The 21,199-nt window shown below is 38.8% G+C and overlaps 1 protein-coding gene across 8 annotated transcripts in view; it reads left to right on the top strand.

Annotated features, from left to right (window-relative positions):
- Nucleotides 1-21,199, top strand: part of ASPH (aspartate beta-hydroxylase) — a 102,097-nt gene that overhangs the window by 73,496 nt on the left and 7,402 nt on the right. For all 8 annotated transcript variants that reach the window (XM_052704481.1, XM_052704488.1, XM_052704487.1 and 5 more), the window contains 7 exons: nt 250-386; nt 6,282-6,380; nt 7,013-7,102; nt 7,782-7,919; nt 14,721-14,856; nt 15,709-15,800; nt 19,566-19,699. In XM_052704481.1, the coding sequence (XP_052560441.1) occupies nt 250-386; nt 6,282-6,380; nt 7,013-7,102; nt 7,782-7,919; nt 14,721-14,856; nt 15,709-15,800; nt 19,566-19,699 (826 nt within the window). The remainder of the gene's footprint in view (nt 1-249; nt 387-6,281; nt 6,381-7,012; nt 7,103-7,781; nt 7,920-14,720; nt 14,857-15,708; nt 15,801-19,565; nt 19,700-21,199) is intronic.

Raw genomic sequence — 21,199 nt, 5'->3', positions numbered from 1 at the left:
GGCTACCATAACACTGCATGATATGCATTCTAGTGATTTCCTAAAATATTCCTTGTACAACTACGCTTGCTGTGGCAACCAAGCAGCTGAATATATTCCTGTCTGCATAAGCTTTTTCTGAAGTTCTGCCCTGTGATCTCTAGTGAAAATGGAACATCTGGGTCTGATTTGTGTTTTCTTAGATGTTGTGTGTCTTACTGCTATTACTTGTATCCACTGTTGTAATGAAGCCTTGTTCAATCAAATTAGGTCGTATGAGAAGTTCCCTGATTACTCTACAGAAATTAGTTCATCTGTTTCCCAGTGATACATCATTCAAGAATGACCTTGGCGTCGGTTACCTCTTGATGGGAGATAACAGCAATGCCAAGCAAGTGTATGAAGAGGTGAGCATCCATTCCAGTTGAGGAAAAAAAGATTCAGATTCATAAGTTCATTTTAAAGATTGCCTGCTTTTAACTTCTTTAGCGGTGAAACATTTTGCATGTCTGTTTTTGAAGGATTAACATTGATGAGATTTATTTTACCATCCATTTCCTGTTTTCTGGATTGCATTCAGACTTCCTGATACCATCATACTGAATGTTTTTTTCCTCACAAACAGAGAAACATACTTAATAATCCTTGGTTTCTTATGCTTTCTAATGGGCAGATTTGGAATGTATTGACAACATAGTTAGATGTTACTTATATCTGGAAAACATGGAAAGCAGAAATAAGCTTGTCTCTTTACAGGAATGGTGTCTTTATTCATGTGAATACAATAGTTGAGTACCTGCAAATCTGTTTATCTGTAGCCTTTTTCCGGATTTTCGAAAGCAGCCTAAGTGCTGTTTTTCTTTCATGATCCCATGATCCTTGTAGAGTGCCCTGTTTCTTGGATTTTTATTGCTGCCTAGCACTAGCAGGCTGGGGGAAGGGCCAGGCCACTCCTGTGATGCAAGAACCCCATTCACATCTGGAAGCTCTCTAACAGATGTGGAGCTTGATGTAACTGGTATAGCAAGAGCTATCAGAATCTGATCAGAGATGATATTGTTGGTGTTGGCACGCTTGTTCCAGGTCTTGTTTGGTGCATGAGTGGTATGAAGATTGACTGGTTACACAGACTGAGGACAAGCCAGCATGACTGATACCTCCTCCTGAGAGCAGAGGCACAGTTTTCAATCCCCACATCTGGATGTCTGAGGGGTTCTTGTCTCAGATGGTTTCCCAGAGGGGATGAGGCCATTTATATATTATGAGGCCATGGTTGGAAGCAGGAGCCAAACCCTGATAATACTGTTTTGTCTGAAGCTCTTCTGACAGCTGCAGTTGTTGCCAACTACTGTTTGCTTTGTTACTCTTGCTGCTCTGTAGGTCTCTCCATAGTACACTTCTGTTCAGTAATTTTTGGCTTGCTATCAAAAGTTAGCTAAGGATAGAAAATGGTGTTTTTTAGAGATTGACCGTTATTAACTGAACCTGCTTCTCAAACAGAAGGATCTTAAACAAACAAACAAACAAAAAAACTCATTTGGGGCACGATTTTTCTTCGTAACTTTTCAGTGCTTTGTTGCAAGCAATGTAGATGTTAGAATTTCTCAGTAGCAATAATCTGCAATATTTATTCATAATTGGAGGATGGTAATGAGTTTGTTATGCACCTACTGTGAGATTGCATTTGATAGACTTCAGAAGAAGCTTTTTCTGCTTTTATTAAGGCTAGATATGCAAAATAAGAACTGGTCTGGTTTCAATATATTGTTTTCCATGCTTCCATAGTCTTCATCCAGTATAATTACTCTGTTTTACAGTTCACTAGTCAGTGAAATAGAACAGATCATAGTGATGTTCTGTCCTTGTAAAAGAGCAAGAAATAAATATCTTTTAAAAGGATTTGGATTTATTTTTTTTTTTTTTTAGAAATCATGCAGATTTTGTCCAAATTCTGACTTTTCCTCAGGCTGAATTCTACTGTTGCAATACATTTTTTTTTTTTCATTTGCTATAATGAAGTATAAATTTACATGAAGAATTTTTATGAAAGGAGATATAGTCAAATGAACAGGCAGAAGCTTATGTGCACATGCTTTTATTCTTGGTTATACCAAAAACTTCTTTAATGTTTTTGGGCAGATTGCTCTGGGGCCATTTGGTCTGCACTTCAGTGCTCCACTCAGCTGTTGCAATGCATAATTAGGAAGTGACTGACATATGGTTTAAAGCTCTGCCATAGGTGCTGAGGCTCTATGCATAGCCAACACAAGTGAGGCCAACTATGGTAAGTTGTTCCGGTGACCTCCAGGAGACATCTTCTTCCTATGAGTTAACAAACAAACAAACAAACAAACTAGGACAAATTAGGCATCTGCTAGGAAACAACACATCCCAAGCAAGAGCCTAAACTCAGTGCTGCAGAGTAGATGCCTCCAGTATTTATGAATCCTCTGTTACAGTTACCACTGTAAGAATATTCATACACTTTATTCAAGTATTTTTTTAATGCAAAGAGCGCAGATGTGTAGGAAAAGAAAGCAGAGCTCAGCTCGTTCTTAAGGGTTACCTTGGGTTTGACTTTAGACTCTGCTTCTTGCTGATTCCCATTCGTTTCTTTGTAGTCGTCTAACAAGGGAATGGTGTACTTTGGAACTTACTTGAGGAGCAAAAAGTGCAATTGGGCTGGAAGAGAATCTAGACCCCAAGTTTCCCATTTGCAGCAAATGTACTGGATGCTTTGGTAGAGATAACAGTGGTCTTGTTTGCTTCCTGCTGTAACATTATAGTCTAAACTCAGTGTTGGCTGTGTGTTAGGCATGGGCTGAGCAGGCATTACCCACTGGATTCTTCACAGGCACTCTGGACTACATTGCATCATGCACCATTTCAGACCACATTAAACAGCTGACATGATCTCTTAAAAACTGAATCAGTGCCCAAGGAATCCTAGTGAATGAAAGCTTTCTGCTTCACATTTAATGGCCAGCTTGCTTATTTCCCAAACAACTTCACCCCCTTTTTTTAAGATTTAAATATTGGAAACTAATCAAAATTGTTGCTAAAAAAAGTGGAGGAACTAATTTTGTCTTTGTAGCTGTTAAAGTGTTATGATCAATTTTTTTTTTCAACAATCTCAAATGTGTTCTTTTTACAGTAGAAGTCATGTGCATAAAATGCTACACTTCAGATCAAGACACCTTTGTACTTTCAGCTGTAGTGTAGTATGATTTAAAATGATACAAAATGCACTTTTTAGTTGCATTTACCAGACTTTCTGCTGAACAACAAATGGAAAATGGTGTCCAACTGGAGAGGATTTCAATTTTGCCAAATGTTAATATATTTTCTTCTGAACATTATACCCAGCTACATGGAAACATAACGTAGAAGGTAGTTCTCACAGAAATTAAAGCTATTTTTGTTTTCAAGTATCTACAGGTTGATAAAACACGATGGGGAGAATTTCCTTAGCAGAGTGAGTGAGCTTAAAGCAATTTTTCTGCCTGCCATTCTGAACTATGTCTGTATGGCCTCAATGCAGTCATATACAGATGCATACAAGCCAGCTCTGATTGAACTATCTCAGGTACCAAAAGCAGAATACCCACATTAACACACTACTCTGCCCTGGCTAATTAGCCACTGATAGCCCCAGAGGTTAATTTCTATATTCATGATTAATATTTAATGGGCAATGTGCGGTTTAGTAAAACTTATTTTTAAACATAATTAATATTGCATGCAGCAACAGCAACAGAGTAATACAATTTACATTAAATACTTCCAGTGTAATTTCTGCTGATTGTATCTCTTCACTTCTCTTTAGGGGCTCTGAATGTAGATCATGCCTTAATGCAACCCGGCAGAGTTTAAATGAACCGTAATATAGAAAATTCTCTTCTGTCTTAATTAATCAGATAGCTTTATCCTATAGTTAAAGGAACTGTAACAAAATTATATGACTAATAAATATTTCTGTCAGTCATTTTTATTTCACCCAGCAGGTACAGATTCGTGGAACAGAATGCTTCTATGCAGAATGCTGTATGCATAAAGTATAAAACTCATATGGTGGTGTCAACTTAGTGGTCAATCTGATCCATATTATGAATTGCAAAGTTCATTTTTGCAATTAAATACCATGTTATAGAGTTCAAATAGATTCTCAAAATTGTTTCTTCATAGTGGCTTTCTTTCTGTGAAAATATATAAAATACTCCTATTTTTAAGCCATAGCATTTATACCCACATAGCACTGATTTTGTTTTTGCTTGGATGTATTTTGTGCATAATAATGTTGGATAAAGTAAAGAAATTGACCCAAAGGACTTGTTATAGGTTTGCTTCTAATTATTTTGATTGAAGAATTAGGTTAGACAGTGGTTGGAAAATAGGATAGGGAAATGGCTATAATGTATGCAGGCATTTTATGCGTGGCATGAGCTTAGCAGTTTCAAAAATGGATTTCAAGAAGAGAGACCGTGCATCTGCCATCTGCATCTGTCCTGTATCAGTCTCTGTCCTTCTGCTGACTTCTAGGCACTTGTACTGGTCCTCACAAACTGAGAATCTGTCCTGATTGGACTTTCCACCCTTATTTTAAAAGAGAGGAGGTTTATCAACAGATTTATCTTGACCATGTAATCAATATCCCATGAAGCTTCAAGTCATACTGGATATATGCACACAAGAGCTGCTCTGAAAAATAATGCCTTCTGTTTTACTATGTTGGCCCACAGCGTTAGCGGTGGATGCTGGTTGGTATGGTCGTAGAGGTTAAACGTTCCCACCAACATTCTGTTACATTCTATTGCCATGTGACAGACAGCATCACAGGGGCAGTCTGAAACAATGGTGGACATGTGCAGGAAGCATGTAGGAAGCAAAGAGGTGAAATTCTTCTATGAGGGGAAAAAATGCCACCCAGTGACATTTATCTGAGCTTACTGAATGTTTATGGAGACCAAAACAGAGGATGTGAGCATGGTGAGGTGGTGGATGTTGCAGGTTTATTGCAAGTGCGATATGCAGGCTCTTGTTCATCACTGGTGAAAGTGCATGACCCATGTTGAATAATAGTGCTTTGTACCTGAGAATTTGTTCTATCAACCAGTGTTACTGTGCTCTTTATATTTCTTGTAGTTTCCATGGAAATAAGCAGGAGGTACTACTTTCAGAGCAACCTACATATATTTAATATTTATAGTATGATAGAAATGTGGAACTGGAAAGTAGATCAAGGCATTCTGTAATTTTTTTTTTTTTCCCCCATAGCTGAGGCACAGACCAAATGCTTTTAAATTATCCAGTATTGTTGGGAGTACACTTTAGAACTCAGGCTAGTCAGCTTCACACTTCCTTCCCCTGAAACACTCCCCCATACAATGATCCTCTCTTACAGCTTTCCCTGCGCTCACAAATCTTTCTCTTGCACTGGAAATATCCATCTGTGCCTAACGAGGATCAGATTTCTTACTTGCACGTGGATTCTCCTTTTCTGCAAAGTTAATGATGTTATTTTCGAACTTAAATATATCTAAATTTTCTTCAGGGTACAAACCCTTTTAGCTTAATCAAGCACGCTAGGTCTTTGAGTGCAGCACACAACTGTCAAGGAATGATTTATCTGTCACCTGGTATGAAAGCGCACTGAATCACTTGAGGTACCCCACTAGTCTTTGCATTACTTTCTGATTGCTTTGTCTTGGCCAAGAAAGTGTAAGCTCTTCCAGGAGAGTTCTTACTTTTGTGTTGAGAATGGTTTTTGCTTTGCTTGGTTTGTACAGTTCTGTCTTGTGATACAAGCATTATTTCACAGCATGTTTCTAAATAGCAGTCACTGTGCTTCACAGTATCGTATGTTCTTTCTTGTCAAGACTAGTCTGCCAGTGTAAACCTAATGTGTTTTAAACTATTCTAGGCGTATTACCACACTGTCCTTCTTGTGACTCTTCTGTAGACTTGTTCAAAAAGCAGCTGCCTTCCTTTACATCAGTCCTGTAATTTAGCATGTTATAACTCAAGACAGAAGGTGGGAGAAAGAGGAGGCACAAGAAGAAAATAACACAATTCAGAGAAGCCAACTGGAATAATTTTACATATGAAAGTTCAAAGTTTGGTTTATGATAAGTTATTTGGGAGAAGGATAAATGTAAATGTATACAAGTACAGGCAAAGCAAGAATATATCTGTGCCAGCGATGGAAGAAAATCTAATTGCATCACTAAATAGTAATTTGTATACAGATTTGTTAATTTGTATAGATTCATACATGACTGTTTAATTCCTTTTCCCTCAAACAGGTTCTACGCCTGGCTCCAGATGATGGCTTTGCCAAAGTACACTATGGCTTCATCCTGAAGGCCGAAAACAAGATAGCAGAGAGCATACCTTATCTAAAGGTAGTTTTATTCCCACAATTCCTACATTCTACTCAAGCTAGAAGCATTCTAATTGCAAATTACAGTTAAAGCTGTACATCAGAGTTATATTGCTATATCACTGCCAATGAACGGGAACGAGTTTATACACTAAGATTCATCTTAAACATCAAATGCTGGTTTTATTAGTACACAGCTGTGAGTCTCAAATTGTTTTGAGCCTTGCAGTATGCTGCAAACTAAAGGTTCTTGAAAGATCAAAAGAGGGAAATTGTGTACGTCTGAGTGTTTGGAAGAAATACTATGAAACAGAATCTTAATTTACAATAACGAGCTTTCTATAATGCTTATGTACATTTATAGGATTTTGAAGTCAAGTGTTTGTCTTTGAATACATCTCTGTCTTGGAGTAACTGGGGGAGGAAGCCATGGGGTTTTGCAAACTGATAACATTTTTCAAGGGCTCTTCACTGAATACTGTATTCATTCAACCTAAGTTCATAGTTATCACGGTAGTTAAATTTTATGGCCAATTTCATAGGTTTTCTCTTGCATAGAATTGACAGACTATATACAGCAATAACCTGAGCTCTTTTAGAAGTCCCATTAAAGTTTCTTTTCTACTGTTCTATTTCTATTATTGTTTTTTTAAGGAAGGACTGGAGTCTGGTGACCCTGGCACAGATGATGGACGATTTTACTTTCATTTGGGTGACGCCTTGCAGAGAATAGGAGACAAAGAGGTACATATTTAACATGGCCTTGCTTTAACATCTGGCAAATCCAGACAAAACTTTTGAGCATGGGCTCATAGAAAGAAACTTCAGTAGTCCGTTTTAAGTAACAGTCCAGCATATGTGTGTAGAAGTCAAGATAAGCAATAGCAAAAAAAAAAAAAAAAAAGCAAAGAGCAATTTGCATGATGATAGAATCTGTTAGCATTCCTTCTTTTGCCCGCAGAATTAACCAAAACTTTTGACATTTACATGGAACTTGCAAAAAGAAAAAAGATTAGAAATGAATTAAAGGTGTTTTTTGTCTGGTTTTTGCTCCTACTACTTGTGATTTTTTCCACCAGAGTCAACATACAGTGACTTAAGTATATCACTTGAATGCATGTTCTCTCATAGCACTGATAATAGTATTCTATAAACTTTACCACTTTCCCAAAGTTACCGTGAAATTACTGACCCATATATGATATCAGTGATTGTGTGCAGGGTCCTGTTTTGCTAATGCTGGACTGGACAAACTTGGCTGACTGACATGTCTGAGGATTGATGATTTTTCGTTTTTTTCTTCTCAAAGTGTTTATACCTTCTGTGTAGTAGAAGAATATCCCCAGAATCAAGTGGATCATAAGCTTTTTCTATAAAATTTTGATTGATATGAATTTAATTGCTAATAAGTGTCATATTCTAGGCATACAAGTGGTATGAACTTGGATACCAAAGAGGTCACTTTGCGTCGGTCTGGCAGCGCTCTCTCTACAATGTCAAGGGTCTGAAAGCTCAGCCATGGTGGACAGCAAGGGAAACAGGTTATACAGATCTGGTAAAGGTAAGGAAGTTTGTCTCTGTTTAGTTTATTTATTTTTTTAATAATGACTGTAATCTAAGGGGTGAAGCAGAGCAAATGCTTGTCCCTGAGGTCTGGATTACCACCTGTGAGTACCAGACACCAATCTCAGACGGAGTGGAAGATTTCACTAAGATATGATAAATTAGCTTAGGTTTTTCAAAAATTGAGAAAGAGGATAGGATGACTGAAATTATTACTAAATCCAAAGTTTGCATGGTAGGCAACTGTAATATCTCAGTAACAGCAAATTTTGGCAATGGCTGGGACACACACATGAAATTTTTTGCTTAATCAGGAAAAGCTCTGTTCTTTGTCCCTTTTATAGTACTTCGTGTAGTCTTTGGCAGATTTTTAATTGCATGAGAGAAACAATTCACAGGGATGGATTTAGCAAGAGATAATGATGCAGAATTTTAGTTCTTAAAAGTTCTTTTTATTCAGAATGAAGCATATGGTTTGTTTATATTTGTAATAATAGTTTGTATTTTCAAAAGCTGTCTATTTTTGACATTACAGATCCCTAAGCAGGTCTTTTATAACTCAAAAAAAATTACAGCAGTAATGATTTTAGAAATTAGGAAGGAAGTACACCTTTTGTGTATGTTTTGATTGTTAGTGGTTTCAATCATAGAATCATTGAATGGGTTGATCATAAAGATCGTAAAGATCATGCATCTCTGACCCCCTTTCCATGGGCAGGGTTGCCACTCACTAGATCAGACTGTTCAGATCCCCATCCAACCTGACCTCTAGGGATGGCATATCCATTATTTATACAGAAGAAATTTATTACCCCAGTACACAACTGTGCGAGAAGATCATGGAATAGATCATCCTGGACGACATGCTTGATCATATGAGGAATGAGCATGTGATCTGAGACAGCCAGCATGGCTTCACCAGGGGAAGGACACGCTTGACCAATCTGGTGGCATTCTATGATGGAGTGACAGCATTGCTGGACAAGGGGAAGGCGACCGATGTCATTTACCTGGACTTGAGAAAGGCCTTTGACATGGTCCCCCACTGCATCCTTATCTCCAAATTGGAGGAATGGGGATTTGATGGGTGGGCCACTCGATGGATAAGAAATTGGTTGAAAGGCCGCAGACAGAGGGTGGTCATCAATGGCTCTATGTCCAGGTGGAGGCCGGTAATGAGCAGCGTCCCCCAGGGGTCTGTCTTGGGACCGGTGCTCTTTAACATCTTTATCAGTGACATCAGCGACAGAATCGAGTGCACCCTCAGCAAGTTTGCTGTCGACACCAAGCTGAGTGGTGCGGTTGACACGGTGGAAGGAAGGGATGCCATTCGGAGGGACCTCGAGAGGCCAGAAAGGTGGGCCTTGGTGAACTTGATGAGGTTCAACACAGCAAAGTGCAAGCTTTTGCACTTGGGCCAGAGGAATCCCAGTCATCCATACAGACTGGAAGGAGCGGTCCTTGACAGCAGCCCTGCGGAGAAGGACCTGGGGGTCTTGACAGATGAAAAGCTTAACATGAACCAGCAGTGTGCTCTTGCGGCAAGGAAATGGTATCCTGGGCTCCATCAGAAGAGGGGTGGCCAGCAGGGACAGGGAGGTGATTGTCCCCCTCTACTCTGCTCTTGTGAGGCTCCACCTAGAATACTGTGTCCAAGTGTGGAGCCCCCAGTAGAAAAAAGACAGGGAGCTGGTGGAGAGGGTCCAGAGGAGAGCCACAAAGATGATCAGGGGACTGGAGCACCTCCCCTACAAAGACAGGCTGAGAGAGCTGGGCTTGTTCAGCCTGGAGAAAAGAAGGCTGTGGGGTGACCTCATTGCAGCCTTTCAGTACCTGAAGGAAGACGACAAACAGGAGTGGAATCAACTCTTTGAAAGGGTTGTTAACTGCAGGACAAGAGGAAATAGCTTTAAGTTGAGGGAGGGGAGATTTAGATTGGATGTCAGGGGGAAATTCTTTACAGAGAGAGAGGTGAGGTGCTGGAACAGGCTGCCCAGAGAGGTTGTGGATGCCCTGTCCCTGGAGGTGTTCAAGGCCAGGTTGGATGGGGCTCTGTGCAGCCTGGTCTAGAATTAAATGGGAGGCTGTTATTTCCCCATTCCGTACAGCTAAATCCAGTCAGCAGTTATTACTTACTGCTTCATCTCTGTACGTTCCTGTGTCACTTGTGCAGAATGCATGGGAAATGCTTTCAAGTCCAAAGAATATTAGTTGATATTGAGAATTGTTTTATGTAGGATGAAGCACTGGAAGGGTGGATGCACTCTTCCTATATTTTGAGATTTGTTGTTACATGCAAACAGAATATTTTTGGTATTCTGATAGCTTAACTGTCCTAATGGAGGATTTATCCACGACCAGCCTACTGCAACTAGCTGAGGCAGTGCTAAAGCCAGCTTCTCTGACATATTCTGACAGCTCTGTCTTTGTTCATTCCGTTAACTAACGCAGCTATAGTCAGTAACATGTTAGAGCACAGACCTTGCTTGATTTTGTTATAAAGGGCCACAAGGTTCCTTGGGATTATAGATGGAGATGTTTTTTGATGGCGACTTACTTTTTCCATGGAAAACCTGTAGAAAAAAGTTGTCTTTTTCAATACTCCCATTTTAATAAATCTGCTGAGTGGCATACTGTTCACATAGTTATGTGAGGACATGAGGTGAACTGTGCTAGTCTGGTCTAGTGTGGGTCTAGTTTAGAAGTAAAAGAAGAAAAAGCATTTCCAAAGGGCAGTATTGGTTGCTGCTGTGTTAAATTACTTTCTTAGGATGATATCTTTTCATTTCTGGTGTTAACTTCCCTGCTGCTTGATTTGGAAAAAAAAAAAGGAAAAAAAAAAAAAGATGAAGTAAAAGCCTAGATAACTGATGTAGTCTTGATATTTAACCTTCTGATGAGTAAGGTTGAAGAAGACAATCTTATATCTTATTTAATTCTCTATGAACTGCTAGCCAGGATGTCTAAGGAAGAAATGTTTTATTTAGTTACTTAGAAGTTACTTCGACAAAGAAGGACAGGTGTACAATGGTGGTAAATCCTACTTAGTGGTACCATGCTGGTTCAAAGAGGATCTCTGCATCTCTCTAGCAACTGCTCATTAATGCTTACTTTTGCTTTGTTATGTTATTTGTAATTTCTTTGAAAGAATAGGAAGGAGGACTTGATTTCTCAGAGAGCAGAAACTGTAAACCTTTAAGTTAGGAAGTGTGTCAAGGGACTTGCGAAAATGTTTCTGATCCACAGTAGTTCAGGGCTTTGGATCTGGAGATTCAATACATTTATTGTTTGAGTTCAGCTAAAAAGTAATTTTGTTTTTATATTCAAAAACTTACCCTCCTACCCTGAGGCAATTGGCTTTCCTTTCCAGATCTTACTTATTTTTTTGCGTTATCTCTGTTGTCTTTTGTAGAATGTCAGTATAGCATTATTTTTCTGTTCTCGTAATTGGCAAGAATAATAAATAAAGAATTGCAGTGCTATTTACCTCAGACACTTTTCACCAGTAATACATGGGAAATGATCTAGGTAACTTTGTCCTTTCCTTATTTTGAGTCTTACGATTTTGTAAAGGACTACAAGGATGCTTTGCCAACAACGTACTACAGTGAACAGCTTATTGATTAGAGTGGATCTTGTATAGACAATTTTCACTGATTCTTTAGACTTTTATTAGTTAAGACTTTTATTAGACTTTTATTAGTTGAAAGTCTCAAGTGCAACAAGAAAAATACAGAACGAATGAAAGTACTGGCAACAGCACATATCCATAATATTTTTGGTAGAGAGACACCTAACAGGATTAGGTAGTCTGGCTAATATTATCTGGACACTCATATTTCATGATGAAAATTAACAGAAACATGTATTTAAAGTCTGGCTGGATGCTTAAGAGAGCTCTGTGTTGAAAAGAGCAAGATGATGCTTACGCATGCTGATGTTTAAGCACTGCAAGCAACTGAATGAGTGCAAGGAATTATTTTAGATGGCTTTAAAAACTGCCCCTTGACTGGAGGTCATCAGAATTCCCCGAACTGTGATTATTGTGAATGCTTTCTTACTCTGTTTCAGTAACAAAGTGAAGGGGATTGGAGACTTACCATTATTTTACTTTATAGCCCCATGGATTAAAATGCACATGTGGTCAGTAGTTATGCCTCACATGGGGGGCACTAAACTCTTAATCTCTGTCTGTGGCATTTATGAGTATGCCTTGAAAAGTGCTTGATAGCACAGAATAAACATTTTTAATATAGTCACACATAAAAATAAAACAATATTAAGAAATCCCTGTTTAAATATTGTAATTTCTTTGCCAATAAAATCTATGCTATTGCCAGATGTAAAGCAACTGTAAAGTTCCATTATTGTTAGGAACTGTATTTAAAAAACCATATGGAGGTTTATGGGAATCAGCTGGTAAGAAACAAGTACATATGCTCCAAATGCTGTTCACCACCTGATTCTTCACTTGAAAGGAAAATATTGCACCTAAATATAATATGAATCTTGCAACCTGAGGCTTGTTTCCGTACATATTATAGAGCATGAATATATTTTTTTCTGTAGATACTAGCTCTTGGATCAGTAGCCTGAAACCCAAGTCCTCAACTTAGCTACTGTGTTTTAATAGTTTCATGCATTTGCAGAATCACAGAGTTGCAGGATTTGGAAGAAATCTCAAGAGACCATTGAGTGCAACCCACTGCTAAAGCAGGTACCCTACAATAGGTCGCACGGATAGGCATCTAGACAGGTCTTGAATGTCTCCATTGAAGAAGACTCCACAGTGTCTTTGAGCGGCCTGTTCCTGTGCTCTGTCATCCTTACTGCAAGGAAGTTCTGCATCTTAATATGGAACTTTGCATGTTGAAGTTTTAGGCTATTGTTCCTTGTCCTATCACTGTGCACAACCAAGAAGAGCCTCACCTCATCCATTTGTTCCTGCCATTCAGTGTATGCCTAAGAGTCTGTAACATCAAGGAGATCAGGGCTGAGATGTGTTTGGACTCCTGTAACCTTGCCTTCTACCTAGGACTTGTGAATTACTCATACTAAAGCATTATCAGTTTGTTTTATAGATGAGGGTCCAGTTTCTCAAGAATACAGAAAGACTATTGATTTCAGTGGCAGTTACATCTGAAACCATTGAGGAGTTGGCTCAAAATCAATGATATGTATTCAAATCACTTGGATGCAAAAGTGCTAGGGAAGGAGTTTTAAAGACAAGGACAGTTGCAGAACTTTGCAGGCTGACTTTCAACTGGTCACTTGTGAACAATTGGCAGTGACAAACCTGCCATTAAGGATGACAACTTGAACTACCAGTGCTCTTCATGCACCTTTTAATCTGCATGGGTGAAAACTCCTTACATTTTTCCAGGCAAAAGATTAAGTGTCTGAGGAAACAGGGATGTGTTTGTATTATCTTTCAAAGTTTTCCAGTTTTGTTTATCTGTATTGCTATATAAATGCAAGCTTTTCATTTGTCTCTTTTCTCCAACTTGTACAAAATCAAGTATTCAAGCTAGCATTTCCTCCTGTAGAAATGGTAGCATTGAATCACTGACTACTTGGAATTTTTAAATCTATTTTATATCCTATATTTCAGAAAAATCAGTTTTACAAAGATATTCTTGAGAACATTTCTTCTTAACTGAAGGAGAGTTACGGAAATCCATCAGTGGGAGAGAATAGGATGACTGCAGCAGGAAAATGAATGTTTTTTACTTTTATTGATGGATTAGAGAATGCAGTTTGCTAGAGGAGGAAAAAAAAAGAGAGAGAAAACAGTAATAAGAGAAGTGCTAATTTTCATAGACCTTAACAGGCCTAAAAAGACTGTAGTGAGAGGTAGTCTGTGTATTACAGGCAGCATGTTCCAGCCGTAACTTTGACACTGAAAATGTCTTACAGAAGTGCTTTGTTCAGGAGCACAAAGACAAAATGAAAACTATTCACCCAAAATAAGGTTTAGCAAGTAAAGTAAGTAGCTGGGAAATGAAAGTCATGTCATTATTATCTAGATCCATTGTCAAGCTGTGAGTTTCTCAGTTTTGTTACTATAACTTTAAATGGACTTAGTACTGGCAGAATGCAAGGTTTTCTAATCTGCCTGATTTTTACAAATAGAATGTCCTAAGGCAGCAGAGAAGAGCAGACATGTTAATTCCACAATCTTGTGGGTTTGGTGTGTATAAAGTACAAGGTAGCTTACACGTTGTATCCATAAATTGTCATCTGACATTTCAAGTTGTATTTGATCATTTTCAAAAGCATCACAATGTGTAAGTGCATCTTTGCAGACCTTTTTGAAGGTTTAAAATCACAGCTGTCAACCGAAGTAGCTTCTTTGCATTTGTCCTCTTTGAACTGAGATGTTCTGTCAGTGCTTGGAGTTTCAGTTTACACAGTGGTTTTCCAGTTGCAAGAGCACTTCTGGGTAATCTGTGCTATGTTTGAGAAGACCAGTACTCTTTTTAGCTTGCAATATAAAGTCATCGGTTAAAGTGCCCTTTGGCTAACCAGAGCAAGTAAAGTCAGGCTTTCGCTGCAAAGAGTCTGGGGACCATTGAAATTGTTAATATGAGTATAATTGAATCTGAAGAATGCTATGAAAATTGTTCCTGCCTTAGCGTGACAGAAGGAAATAGGTATGTATAAGGAAAATTGATAATAATGATGAATACTTGTGTGTGTGTGTGCTTTTTTAATTAGAAAGTTAATAATGGAAACAAACCAACAAAAAAAAAGTGAAATGCAGTAAGTTCTCAGTGCAGTAACATGGCTTTCATAACAGTCCTTAGAAAAAAACTGGAAGCTCATTCGAGATGAGGGGCTTGATGTGATGGATAAAAAAAGAAGCCTCTTCTTGCCTGAAGATGAGAATCTACGAGAAAAAGGAGACTGGAGTCAGTTTACGTTATGGCAACAAGGTAAAACATTCTGTATTTCTTTTCCCAGTTTTACTTTCTCAGATTAATGTAGTATAAAAAGGAGTTTTTTCTGAATGTTTTGTTTTGTTTTTTAAATCATTGAACCTGTTCTTTAAGTCTGCAGGGGAAGGGAGGTAATAGAATACTGAGACCCCATTGACAGCGAACAAGAATTCTTATTGCCTACAAGCTCCTCTAGCAATCCATTCAGGGTGACACTCACCTTGTGGCAGGGCTGCCAGAATTTTGCATGTTAATGCATAGTAGAGATCATCCTGAAGGAGGACAGGAAAGCAGAAGACATATCCTCAATGTTTTATTGCCCTGTAGGTGAGGTCTGTTGTTCAGAAATGGTATGGGCAAAGGAATCTGAGCTCTAAAAAACCTGTTTGTCACTGTCCTGTGGAAAGTTTAATTACAGGGATGACCTGAATTTCTTAAAAGACTCTACATGTCAAAGAGTCCTGTAAGATAAACTATTAATGGCCAAAGTCTATCAAAATAGTTGGTGAAATGATATAGTATTGTTGGCATTATTTGTCTTTTTAACAATTATACTTTAATGATGTACTTAATCGCTAATAAAAATATAACCATACTTTCAGAATCACGTTTGAATAGGTAGAAAGCCTACTCTTTTCAAATAATTTAAAAGCAAAGAAATGGCAGTCTGCCCTGATGTTACAACATGTAAGCTGGCATTTCTGTTTCATAATTTGAGAAATGTGATTATGAATACTTACTGACTTTGGTGTCAGCTCTCTAGCAGCTTTGTTGCTGTTCTGCAAAGTAGAAAACAAGGGACTGTTTGTTCATTGCATTTATTAGTGCTACATCACTTATTTTCACTAGGAAGAAAAAATGAGAATGCTTGTAAAGGTGTTCCAAAAACGTGTGCTTTATTGGAAAGATTCCCAGAAGCTACGGGCTGCCGAAGAGGACAGGTACCTGGCAAACTTCTTTGTTTTTGCAAATCCCTAAGGCTGGGTGCAGGTGATGCTGAGGAATGTGTATAGGAGGACACATGAACTTGGTGTATTTAGCGATGCCACAGACACGCAACAAAGTTAATACTGTAAATGCCTTCAGCAAATACAAGGTAAAATATATTAGCTAAAGGTTTCTCATGGAATTTTTAGTTGAAATGAGTTTTTCTTGTGATCATAAGGAGCTCGTGCTGGATAAGTAGTTTACTGTGGATCAATTGGTGGTAATAAATTACTAAACTTGGTCTTACGTGATCTACTGTGACACACAGCTAACCCTGCTTTGAGCAGTTGGTCAGGCTAGATCCTTTCTAACCCAAGTTTGCCAGTGTTTACTCTCAGCTGAATGCACAAAACTAAATCAGGGAGCCAGACTCTTGCTGTGATAACCTTCATATACTTACCCAGTCTGGCTGCGTTAGATGGAATGAGAATCACCTTACAGAGACCAAACAGTGCCACTGTCACATAAAGGGAAGAAACTTTACATCCATGGGCTGTGTCCTTGGGTGTCAACAAAATCAGTTTCATTTACGCGATCTATGCTGATTACTCTGCTACAAATTAACCTCATTAAATCATGCAGAAGATCTCTATGCTAGGGATCAAATATACATATGCCACTGAATGACCCAACAGTGATAACAACTGATTCTGTAGATCATATTTTTTTTTTTCCAAAGAAATTATTAAACCTGTAAGCTTTAGCAAGCAAAACGAAGGATACTGAAGTTGAAAAACACAGTGCATAATCCTGAGTCTTTTGTGTTAGTGTCCATTTCTTTCATTAGACTTCCTTTTGTGCAGAAGAACACTGAATGGCCAGTGTTATGACAGCGAATAAGGCTGTTGTTTCATTCGTTTGTTACAAAAGCTGGTTGAAGTGAATGTAAGTGATGAAAGAAATCATTACAATCAGTGTGGCAAATCCCAAGAAAACTGCTTTCTGTGGCATCCACAACTGAAAACAAATCTATCCCAGAGTGCAAAAAGCTACTTTTGTGTTCATCATTTTTGGCACCCCAGTACCCCAGGAAAACTCCTCAGAGTTTTAGTCTTCAACCACAGTATAATCTGTCTGTAGTTCAGGAATATTTGATGATGTACATGTAATTCTTGAGTGCAGCACGTGTGTGTTTATGTATATGTACCTCACAGACGTATCTAAACAGATATGTGGAGGCAAATTGCATACATGACAGTAATAATTCCACAACGCAAGTATTTCTAGCATTATAGAAGTATTTCTGTGGGATATCAGTAATTTCCCTCCATAGCCAGTAGTAGCAGTTATTTGAGTTTCTTCAGAGACTGACTGGGTAAACAAGCTAATGTATCTCACTGTAGCAGAGGCAGTGTAATGGAGCATCTGTGTGTGCCACGGCCACTGGAGCTTATTGCTTGCTGTCGTAAGACCAAACCTCAGATGTTGGGAACAGCTAAGGCATTAGGCATACATTCTTTTATGCTTCTTTTGTTGTAACTGGAAAGTTTGGAATATCTTAAAAATAACAGGATTTCACAAAGCTACCCTGTCCTACCCTGAAAAGGTGCTCCACCACTGTCACATAATATTCATCCTTTTCATTGGGCCCTTGTAGAATCACAATGATAATAGTGATAATAGCTGAGCCAGGGATAATATCCAGACTGAGCATTCCCATCTCTCTCAGCCTTCCCTTACATTTCAGAGGCTATTGTTTATCTTTGTGACCCTTCACCAGACTTACTCAATGTGTTTATGTTTATCTTGGAGTGAGTAGCCATCTGGACCCATCGCTGAGAGTGCTTGAGAGTAAGGGTCACCTCCCTCAACCTGCTTGCAAGGCTCTGCCAAAGGCAGCCCTGGAGGCTCGTGGCCTTCTCTTCTACAAGAACACATTGTTTTAAGCTGTTGTTTACAAAGACCCTGAGTTCTTTTTTTCTGTGAAGTTGTTTTCCAGACAGTTGTTCTATGGCCTGTAGTGATGCATGCAGTTATTTCTCTCCAGTGCAGGACTTTTCATTTCTTTGTTGAACTTTGTGAGGTTTGTGTTTCTTCCAATCTCCAACTTGTCAAAACCCTTATGAATGACAGCAAAAAAAAACCTGATGTACCAGCCTTTTCTCCTCGATATTCTATCCTTGACAAGAGATGTACTTTCCTTTCATCCAGGACATTAGTGAAGCATAAACAGTGTTGGACCCAATACTGAACCCTGGGGTATATCTCTAGTGAGCTGTGGGTGTTGTGCTTTGATCACAGCTCCTTGAGCCTGTCTGAACTGTCAGTTTTCAGCCTCCTTCACTGTCAGTTTACCTATTTTCCACTTCATCAGTTTGTCAATGAGGATGTTATTGGCAGACAGTGTCAAAAGCCTTACAAAAGTTGAGCTAAACAATACCCACCAATCTCCCCTCATCCATCAAGCTAGACATCTCACTGTAGAAAGCTGGTTAAGCATGATTTCCACTTTGTAAATCCATGCTGACTGCCCCAACCACCTTTTCCTTCATGTGTTTGAAAATGGCTTCCAGGATTACTTGCTCCATCTGTAAGATGAAACTGACTGTAGTTTCTCAGATCCTCCTTGTTGCCCACAGTAATGACATGAACATTTGCTTTCTTACAGTCCCTAGGAACCTTCCCAGCCGTAGCCTTTCAGAGATGGAGGGTGACCTTTTGACATGATCAGCCAGCTCCTTCAGTACTCTTGATTAAAACCTGCTAGGGTCTATGAAATGATTTTTTGAGTTTGTTTACTGTTCCTTAACATGAGGGTAAATCTTTGCACCAGTCTTCTCCACTGCTCTCAGGTGCCTGGGATTCCTGTAGGTCAATCTTACCAGTAAAGACTGAGGTAAAAAAGGCATCTAGTGCCTTAGCCTTTTCCATGGGCTTTGTCATCAGATCTCCTGCCACATTCAGCCATGGGCCTTTGTTTTTCCTATACTTCCTTTTATTGCTGATGAACCTGTTGAAATCTTTAATGATGCCCTTCAATTTAATCTCTAGATCTCACCAGATGAGCCTTGACTTTCTTTCATCCCTGCATAATCTATGTTCTTCTGGAGTAACCTCACCCTCCTTTTTTCTCTTGTATGCTTCTTTATTTCAGCTTTTCAATATCTCTGTGCTTCTTAACTGTGGGGATAGACTGTTCTTGAGCTTGGAGGACGTGATCCTTAAAAATAAACCAAATTACCTAGACTGCTCTTCTCTCCAGCGTTGTGTCTTTTGATATTTTTCCTAGCAGATCCCTGAATAAATCGGTCTACTCTCCCGAAGCTGTGGGTAGTACTCCAGCTTTTTGCCTGTCTCCCTATCCCCCATGACCCTAAACTCCATCACATAACCATCTTAGCTTCAGCTAAGACTTTCAGTAGCCTTCACAAATCCCATCGTTATCTGAGAGTGACTACCAGCCAGTAACTCTGGCCAATGCATGTCTTGTGCCTCCTGTAGACCATCCTTTTAGATGTTAAGTGTGTCTGCAGGTCTTACAGTGGATATAGGATGTTTTTCTACTGGCACACAAGAGATAATTCATGTCAGCCCACAACAAAATGAAAAATATACATGCACACCACAGTATTGAACACCTTCAGGAAGTGGGAATACACAAGTATTACTAAGACTAACAGAAGGTGATATCATCGTGGAAGAGATGTAATGAAGTCCTGAACTCAAAGCAGTACGGTTGTGAAAATGACCTTACTGAAGGCTTCTCTCTCTTCTTGCAGATCAAATATTCTGTCATGCTTCCAGGAACTCATGTTTGGCCCCACACAGGACCCACCAATTGTCGGCTAAGGATGCATTTGGGCTTAGTGATACCTAAAGAAGGCTGCAGAATTCGATGTGCCCAGGAAAACAGGTATTGTCTGGGATTTTTGGTTCGTTGGCTGTTTTTGTTGTTATTAATTTTCCTCTACCATCCTTAGCCCTGAAAAGATATGTGGTAATGTGTCTAATGGAAAGGAAAAAAAGCCAAAAGAGGATGTTTTACTAATCAGGAGGTGCTATGTATTTATTTAAGCAGGCAACTTGCACCCTCGCTCTTGGTATAAACATATCCATGTCAGTTGTCAAACAAACAATGCCAGAAGAATCTTTAGAGACATAGCTGCTCTTTCTGTGTTAGTGTGGGGAAAAAATGTTTTTTCATCCATGAAATCTGTGTTTATTTTTACAATGCCAATCTAACATACTTGCCAAAAGAGTTGTTCTATCTGATCTATTTTTTGTTTGCGTTTTTGTTATTTTGTTTGTTTTTTTTTTAATTTTGACTTTGAATTCAATGCTGTTTACTTACAGAGCAGCAGCTATTGCTGTTCTCACCACTGTAACCAAATACTATTGTATGTCTGCAGAAACCTTATTCCTAGCATTCATTCTAATTCAAGATAATTCAGTTAGAAAATATTCCAGTCCAATTTTTATGTGACACTATATTTTCCTATGTTTAAAGATAATAACCATATTGCTTTTCACAGGCTTAACTTGCAGAACCAGGTGGACTTCTAATAATGCTTCGTATCTCAATATATTTATTTGGAATAGTGAATATTTTGTCTATAGCATCTGAGTGCAACAAGTGTTGACTTTGAATTCTTTCTGTGGTACTACTGTAGAGTAATATTTGATATGATGAAATGAAGCACCACTCCTGTTTGCATGACTGCAATATGTGGCAAAGATTTTTTTCCAGAACATCTGAAAATAACTACAACAAGAAATTTTTATAATTTTTGTAGTTGCAATTATGCAACTGTTAAAAATGTTACTGCAGATGTGTTAGGGCTCCTGCCAACATAACGCTGACTGTGTCAGACTGTTAAACTATAAAACCTACACTGCCTAGGTTGTGACAAATATGCTTGTTTCCATCATTTCAATCCAATATCCAAAGCAAGTTTAAGATAGACATTGGGATGAAGGTAGAGATACCTAATAGGCTAATGGATTAACAGGAAAACATGAATTCTTTTAACTGTGGGACATTATTGTGAGTTCAGATCTACAGTGACTGGAAGGCATTATCACAGGTAGCTATTCTGTGCCTGTGTAAACAAGGTGGTGGTTTTGATTCCTTCCAGGGTAGCAGGTGTCCACAACTCATCTCCCGTTATTGTAGCTGACCACTCTTCTTTGCCTTAATCTGAACAGAAGGGATAGTGGTGTGGAAAATGAACTTAACTACCCCCCTTGGTTCCCCAACATCGAGATGTGTCAGAGCAGAGTGGAGAAATGTCTGTTGTTGCTGGTGTGCTGCGGTCAGAGCTTTTCACTCAGTATCTAGGCTTCTGAGCTAGGTTCATTTTTATGCATCCAACTCGCTCATTTGAAGTGCAGCACTCACATTCAAGAGGTGACC

The sequence above is a fragment of the Tympanuchus pallidicinctus genome, unplaced genomic scaffold, assembly GCF_026119805.1.
Source record: "Tympanuchus pallidicinctus isolate F22 unplaced genomic scaffold, pur_lepc_1.0 scaffold5, whole genome shotgun sequence".
Classification (NCBI taxonomy): Eukaryota; Metazoa; Chordata; class Aves; order Galliformes; family Phasianidae; genus Tympanuchus; species Tympanuchus pallidicinctus.
Note: the sequence above shows the minus strand (reverse complement) of the source record. Positions and strands in the feature narration are given on the sequence as shown.